The 8153-nt window shown below is 55.3% G+C and overlaps 1 protein-coding gene across 1 annotated transcript in view; it reads right to left on the reverse strand.

Moving 5' to 3' along the window:
- Positions 1–5143: 5143 nt before the first annotated feature.
- The window catches only part of KLK6 (kallikrein related peptidase 6), a 30232-nt gene continuing 27222 nt past the window's right edge, over positions 5144–8153 (reverse strand). Inside the window, exons 7-8 of the mRNA XM_006144668.2 lie at positions 7903–8039; positions 5144–5672 (exon numbers count right to left, since the gene is read on the reverse strand). Coding sequence (XP_006144730.1) covers positions 5520–5672; positions 7903–8039 — 290 coding nt within the window. The 3' untranslated portion in view covers positions 5144–5519. The remainder of the gene's footprint in view (positions 5673–7902; positions 8040–8153) is intronic.

Below are 8153 nucleotides of genomic sequence, written 5' to 3' on the forward strand. Positions count from 1 at the left end.
CTGCGCCTTCCTGCCTCCGCCTTCTCCTGGGCTGAGGGCCCGGCCTGATTATAACCACCCACCGCTCCCCGGGGCGCATTCCCGGGCAGTGAGGCGCCTGCAGGCCTTGGCAATCACTCCCCCGGCCTCCCCAACCTCCACTCCCAAGGTGCCCCCCACCCAGTCCCAGGGCCGCTCCCTTCCTCCCTGGCCACGAGGATGGGGAGGGGTCTTGGGCAGCCAGACCAGTCCGCCTCCTGCCGGTCCTGGCTTCATGGGATCCGCGATCCGCTCCCCACCAGCTCCGGGGGCGCTTCTCTGCGCAGTCCTGCCTTCCCTGGCCTTTCCCTCACCCCGCTCACGGCCAGCCTCCAACCCGCTTTCCTCTTTGTCTCTGCTGTCTCTAACTCTTCCCCCGCTGTCTCTCTGGGCTCCCCCCACGTGAGCTGCTCCCACGTCTCTGTCTCTGTCTCTGTCTCACTCTCTCTTTCCTCCTGGGCCCCGTTCTGTCTGTGTGTCTCCGGTGTCTCTGTCTCTCTGTTCCTCCCTGTCTGTGCGGCTGTGTCTTACCCTTCACCCTGTCTCTGAGCCTCTTTTTAATGGTTCTCGGTGTCGCGCTTGTCACGTGTGCCCCGGAGCCCCCGCCTTTGCGGCCCTTCCGCTTTATTAGTTCAGGGCTCTTCGGGCGTAGGTGAGGCGCGGCAGGCTGTGCGGCGTGCGGAGTTTCCACACGCACACGCACACGCACAGGCGCACGTACACGGCGGCGAAGCACCATCCCAGGATAAACATACCCGCTGTCCCCAAGTGTCCCTCGCCCCTCACAGGAGCCTGCAGTGATTCTCTAGTGACCTCCCTCTCCACCTCTGTGTCTCGCTTTGTGTCTCTCCCTCTCTGTCTCTCCACCTTACGTCCCTTTTTCTGGGACTCTGTCTTCTGTTCTGGCCCTCCCACCCCCATGGTGGGCTCTGCCATCTGCCTCTGTACCTGTCTGCCTTCCTCACCTGCACACTGGGCAAGGGAACAGAGCGAACACGTCACCCCTTCTTCTGTCCCCCCACCCATGCCCAGCTACAGCTAAAGACCCAGGACCTGGTCTGGGGCCACCTCTGCTGGGCGGGCACAGGCGGGCGTGGGTGACAGCTGGGCAGGGCCACTTTGATGGGGAAAGAGGCCAGGAGGGCAGGACTGGAGGCCGGTGCTCCCGGCCCCTTAGGAAATGGGGCGCTGGGTGCGGAGCAGGAAAGGCGGCTTCCCCCGCCCCAGGCCTGGCGGCCCTGAGCGCTTGCTCCTGTCTGCCCCAGTCCTCTCTCTGTCTCACTCTGCCTCTAGGTCCCTGTCCTTGCTAGGACGGGACAACTAAACCTTTGCCTGCGGTGCACCGGGCTCCGCTCTGTCCCTGTCCAAAATGACAAAGGCTCCTGGAGGTGCGGCCCTGCTGTGGTCATGGTCTCACACCTTCGGCCTTCGGCCAGAAACCCGCTCTGGCTCACTTCGCTTACCCCAGCCTGCTGAATGGGAGGTGATGGGTCCTGAAGGCAGGTGTTGGACCCAGGGGAAAACCGGAAGCCACAGAAACCGATTCAGAGGTGTATTTTACTCGTAGGAATCATGCCTTAAAACGACAAAAGCTGCAACCGATGTCTTCTTAGTCTTTTAACTCCAGCTCACAGCCCCGTTTAGAAAATTCTAGATATACCTTTCTCTTCCTCGCTTCTTCCTACCTTTCTTCTCTCTCTTTCTACTTTCTTTCTCTCTTTTTCTTTCTTTCTCGTTCTTTCTTCTTTCTCTTTCTTTCTTGTTTTGTTATAGGGCATGTGGATTAGCCAGAAAGAGAGAGAGAGAGGGAGAGAGATAAAGTGAGAAATCACCCCCCAGGGGGGATGGCCACACCGCAATCCCTTCTCCTCCATTCTCCTCTCGAGATCTTGGGCACGCACGCACACGCGCCCGGTGTGAGTTTAAGCCACCAGGTCTGGGACTCAAACCGCGATCGACTACATGGGAGTCCAGCGACATAGCCATTACGCTAACTCCCTTGCTGTCTCTCTCCTCTTTCTGTCTTTCTGGCGAGCACCTATAGCAAAAACCCCCAAAAAAAAAAAAAAGAAAAAAGAAAAAGAAAGAAAGAAAGAAAAAAAAAAAGAACAACACTAATAAGTAAAAGTAAATAATTCTTTAAAAATAAATAAATAATATCCCAATATAAACTTGATACAGCTTCAGCACAGATTAAAGACTGTCAGAATCACAGCTCTATTACACATTTCAAGCTGAAGTCATAAGGCTGGCCTATAACAGGTAAAATTCTCTTAGATACACAAGTATCTTAAATACCAAACATGCGGAGAATTTTTTAATCAAAATAAGAATTACTGTCGGACCAGCAGATGGTGTGATGGTTGTGTTTCTGGACTCCCACATAGTCGACCACAGTTTGAGTCTTGAACCCAGTGGCTTAAAACTCACACTGGATGCACGTGTGTGTACGCCCAAGATCCTGAGAGGAGACTGAGAAGGGATTATGGCATGGCCACCCCCCCCCCAGGGGGGGATTTTTCACTTTCTGTCTCTCTGATTAGTGCATGCGCCCTATAGCAAAAATCTCTCTCCGAAAAAAAAAAAAAAAGAAGCATTAATGTTAAGGGTTGGATTTTCAAATATTTCCATGTTCAATTCAATCTAAGAAATATCAGAATTGAAAGAAGATTCCAGTATAGAAGAGCAGGGAGCAGCCCAAATTACACTGCCAGTCCCCTGGCCTTTAAATTCTGACGTGGCCCCTTACTAGCTGTGAGCACTGGGCACGCCCCGGATCCTCCGGGCTTTAGCTCTCTGTCTATAAAGGCAGACTAATGGTACCTCCCTCACAGGCTTGCTGTGGGGATCGAATTTGTTAATATATGTAAGGTACCTGGCATGTGCTAATAAGGATTTTTTTAAAATTATTGATATTATTAGGTTGTTGGGAAAGTCATGATGTGTTTTTCTTTTTTTTTTTTTAAGAATTATTTTATTTAACTTTATTTATTTATTTATTTTTTAATTTGATGAGCGAGAGCGAGAAAGCAAGCTACCAGGCCTGGGACTCGAACCACAGTCGGCCACGTGGGAGTCCAGCTCCCTTAACCATTACACCACCTATGTGAAAACTGCATGATGACTTCTCCAACAACCCAATGCTTATCCATGAAGTAAGACAGCTCCCCTTGATGACTTGGTGTTGATATTTTTAGAGTTATTTCTTCATGAGTGAGAGAAAGACAGAGACCCAGAGAGACAGCAGCCCCAGCGGGGTCTCGACTCTGCGATCGGCTCCCAGCCTTGGCCAGCCCTGGATCACGGGGAGGTCTCCTGGCACTAATTCGGAACCTTGCCTTGCGGGTGGGTCCCCCAGAGCGTTGTGTTTGACCTCTGCACCAGTACCCGGCCCCGCCTGGACGGACAGGCTGGGCAGCCATTGACTGGGCCCTCCAGGGGACCCTAGTGAAAGCCATGACCCTATTGATCATTCACAACACGAAAAGGAGGGCGGTCAAGGGGGGCCAGGCCATTCCCGTGACTTCCTGTCTGTGGCCACTTGTGAAAGTCAGCCTCTTCCTCCCTCGGGTCCCCTTGAAGACTCTGCACGTCGATGGCTCTGGAGCGGTGTCCGTGTGGCTCCTCCCATGTAAGCATATACGAGGTAACCCCCAAACCTTTTAGTTACTTGTTTATTTATTTATCTTAAAGTTTTTGCCATAGGATGTGTGAGCTTTCCAGAGAGACAGAAACAGAGAGAGGGGATGAGAAATCCCTCCCACCACCGCCCAGGGGCATGTCCACGCTGTAATCCCTTCGCCTCCCAGGATTTCGGATACACATGCGCATGTGTCCAGCATGATTTTCAACCCACAGGGTTCAGGACTCCAACCACGACTGACCACGTGGGAGTCCAGCCTCTTGACCACTATGCCACCTGCTGGTCCCCCAAAGACTTTTTATACTCGCCCCGTCTTTGCAAGCCTCTTCCATCATGAAACGCCACGACTGGCTTTGAGTGTCCCTCACGGTGTGGCTACGAGGTTTAGCGACGTCCAGCCTCGTCCTACTCTGTGCTGGATGAGAAGGCAGCGGTGAAAACTCCGATTCTTCCCATTCCTAAACGTTTCTCGGTTCCTGACTCAGCCCCCAGGTCTGGCCTTCCTCCCTGCCTCTGGGGAGCCTCCACCTGCCCTGCTCACCTCACCGGAGGAGGCCTGGCTTAGAGCCCCCTCTGTTTCCCTCCGAGGTGCTGCGGTGGGGGCTGTGGGAGAAGGTGTCCCTGGTCAGGGCAAGGACAGGCCTTTGGGGACAGAAGTGTGTGCACTGGTGTGACAGCACTCATGGTGTGGGGGGCTGGATCCTCATCCGCTCTGCCCGTCTGCACCCCTCTTTTCTTCGGGGAGCACTTCATCTCTCCTCAGCCTGCTCCCCGCCTCAGGTGGGTCTCAGCTCGGTCTTTCTGATGCCCGGATCTGACCCCGGGGCCTCCTTTCCAAAGGCTCTCAGTCTCAAGTCCGCCTTCTGCTTGGCATGTTGCCCATTTCCCCTGCCGCAGACGCCAGCCTCCAGCCTCCGGGGTTGCAGGTGTCCTCACCCCAGGTTTTCTCACTTCTCCCCCTGAGGGAGTACCGTCCACTGGTTCTCCAGATATTGGCCTCGTCTCCGGCTTCCTTTCTCCAGCACTCCCCACCCAGCTCTCCTCTCCCTCCCTCCTCCCTGGCCTCCCAGGCTCAGGGCTCACCATCTTATCCATCTTTCAAATGGCCCCAGTGCTGCTCCCGCTCACAACTCTTCTATGGCTCCCATCGCCCTCAGGAGAGTCCAGTCTCTCGGGCTGGTGTCTGGGGTCTTCCGGGGCCTGGCCCTGCCGTTCTCTCCCGCCTCATCTCCTACTGGCTTCCGCATACACGGTGGCCTCCCAGCCCTCTCACCTCCCTATTTTTGCTGCTTCTAGGGAAGCCCAGGGAGAGTGCCCTCCCGAGGGCCCGCACAAGGTGGGGGGTCAGGGTACTTTCTGGAAAGAAGCGTGGACTAGGGCTCTAAAGGAGAACAGAGAGCATCTGGCTTCAGGGAGGCGGAGTGGGACGAAATCAAGGAGCACCACGAAGAAGAAAACACACTCTTTATTGAGCACCTGGTCGGCGTGTGAGACCGGAGGACACGGAGGACACACCCTACCCGACGGAGGAACCCTCTACCCGGAAGGAGGAAGGAGGGTACAGGGCGGAGCTGGGACCACAGCTCAGGCCTAGTCAGGCTGGTGGCCACCGCTCTGCAGGAAGAAGCCAAGCACACACGAAGCAGGGAGGGAGCGATCCCGGGGCTCTTCCTGCACCCTCTGGCTCTCAGCGGACGGGGTTCGGGGTTCGGGGAGCGGCTGTGCTTGGTGTCATTGCCTTTAGCAAGCGTCAGGGTCAGGTCTGCGCAGGCAGAGGGAGGGCAAGGTCTGGAGGTGAAGAGTTGTCTGGAGCCAGCCAGTGGGGTTGAAGGTCAAGGGTTGATGTCACGTGTCGGGGTCACTTGGCCTGAATCGTTCTTTGGATCCAGTTGACATATCTACAGACATCCGTGTAGACACCTGGCTTCTCTTTCGAGCCACAGGGAATGTTCCCCCATGAAACAAGGCCTCGGAGGCGGTCTCCGCACACCAGTGGACCCCCAGAGTCGCCCTGTGGGAAAGAGAGAGACAGTCAGGTTCAGAACCCCAAAGAGACAGGGAGAGGCAGAGGCAGACACGGAGAGTTAGAGACGGGGAGGGAGAGACGGTCAGCGCTGAAGTGGAAGTCTTGGGGCAGGGCTGGCCCCCGGTGCCATGAGGCTTGACAAACATGCCAGGCACGTGTGCACATGCCCAGAACCCCGACAGGGTGGAGAAGTGGGGAGGGGACTGCGGCGTGGCCACGTCCTGTTATCTCCCTCACCCTCTCTCTCATGAGCACATGTGCCCTCTGGCAATTAAAAACAAAAGATTTGGGGACACAGAGAGAGACACACACAAAGGCAGAGCGAGATGGAGAGACAGAGAGACTCAAACCTGGGGAGAAACAGAGACAGGGACACCGAGGCCCAGAGAGTCACAGGGACAAAAAGGGGAAGGATACAGGTTAAGAATGGAAACGGGGACCAGCAAGTGGTGCAATGGTTACGTTGCTGGACTCCCACTTAGTTGACTGCAGTTCGAGTCCTGGACCTGGTGGCTTAAAACCCTCACTTGGTACATGTGTGTGCATGCCCAAAATCCTGAGAGAAAAATGGAGGAGAAGGGATTGTGATGTGGCCATCTCCCCTGGGGGGTGATTTGTCGCTTTCTGTCTCTCCAGCAAGCACACGCACCTTATAGCAAAAATCTCTGTGTAAACAAAAACAGAAACAAAAACCAGAAACAGAGGGCCAGCAGGTAGTGTGGTGGCCAAGGCACTGGACTTCCACACAGCCGACTACAGTTCAAGCCCAGACCGGGCAGTTTGCTTTCTTACCCCTCCCCCTCTCTGTCTGCTGAGAGCATGTGCCCGCTAGCAAAATGAGAATAATGAAGTAACAGTAACAGGTAAGACTTTACGAAGGGTGGAGACAGGCGAGGGGGGCAGAGTGCAGTGAGACGTGAGAGGCACAGGGAGCTGGGTGGGGAGACAGAAGAGCCAGGGCCCGGCATCACGCCCTCCTGGCCGTCGCGGGCCCTCGTCTAGAGCGGCCTTGCCTGCCGGCCAGCTCCTTGCTCCCAGCTCGCTGTCTAGCGCGGTCTCGGTCTCCTCTCCCTGCTCTCCTGGCCGGCCTCGGGTGTCCCTCAATACATCAGAGCTATTCGGGCATAAGGAAGAGTCCGGGGCCGGCAGGTGGCGAGGTGGGTACCACATGGCCAAGCGTGTCGGAGCCCCAGACCCGGCTGCTGGCTTTCTGCTTTCGCTCTCTCTGGCTCTCTGGTGCGTGCATACGTCCTGTAGCAAACTTTAAAAACGTCATCATCATCGTAAGTAAAATTAAATAAATCATCTTAAAAAAAGAAAAAGAAGGGGACCAGGAGGTGGTGGGGTGGTTAAGGGGCTGGACTCTCACACAGGCAACTCTGGTTCGAGTCCCAGACCTGGTGACTTGCTTTCTCACTTTCTCTGTCTCTCTCTGGTGAGTGTATGTGCCCTACAGCAAATTAAAAAATACTACTACTACTAAAATAAAATAAAATAAAATAAAATAATTCTTGGGGCCGGCAGGTGGTGTGGTGGGTAAGGTGCTGGGCTCCCTCAGGGCTGACCATGAGCCCTGGACCTGGTGTCCTGCTTTCTCACTTGCTCCCCTCTCTCTTTCTAGTCAAATTAAAAAAATAAATTTAAAAAATTAAATAACTTTAGATATAAATAAATAATTGTAAATAAATACGGGGGTTTGGGAGTGGGGCTGGAACCCCTCCCTCATCTCTAAGCCTGCTCACAGGGCCTGCACCCGAGGAAGGATGGTTCTCCTCACCATCTGCCCCTCCTGCGTCTCGATCGCTCATCTCCAGCCTTGTCTCTGTACTTCCTGTCTCTGTGGGCTGTCTGTACAGCTCTCTGTTCATGACTGTGTCTTGGAGGTTGGCCTGAGTCTTTTCTTGTCCTCCAGTCTCTCCTGGGCTGTTTCTGTCTCTGTAAAGCTCTGTCTTTTTAAGTTTATTGGTTTATTTCTTCCATGAGACAGAAGAGTGTGCAGGTATCCCCAAAAGGGTCCTTATGGGCCACCCACCAGCCCGGATCATAGGTACAGAGGGCTGCCGCCTCGGGAGACGAACCCAGGACTCCCAGGGCTTCAGCAGCAGAGAACTGTGCTCCTGCTGGGCCCTGCGGCTGGCCAGGGAAGCCCTATCTGTCTGCGTCCTCCCGTCCTGTCTCCGTCCTGGCCTCTAACCAGTGGGGCCCTGCGCCTCACCTGGCAGGAGTCCGTCCCGTACTTCTCGTCCCCGGCACACAGCATGCTCTGGGTGATCTGGCCGGGGTAGGCGCGCTCGCACTCCTCGCGGGGCACCAGGTGGATGTACGCACACTGGATGGTGTCCGGGAAATCGCCTGCCAGGAGGGAGACGGGCCAGGCTCACCCCAGACCCCAGCTTCTGCCACCCTCCCCCGCCACCCTCCAACTCCCACGGAGCCCCCTGCTGGTTCCCTTGCCCCACTGGGTTC

Source organism: Tupaia chinensis, unplaced genomic scaffold, assembly GCF_000334495.1.
Source record: "Tupaia chinensis unplaced genomic scaffold, TupChi_1.0 Scaffold000129_1, whole genome shotgun sequence".
In the NCBI taxonomy this organism is placed as follows: Eukaryota; Metazoa; Chordata; class Mammalia; order Scandentia; family Tupaiidae; genus Tupaia; species Tupaia belangeri.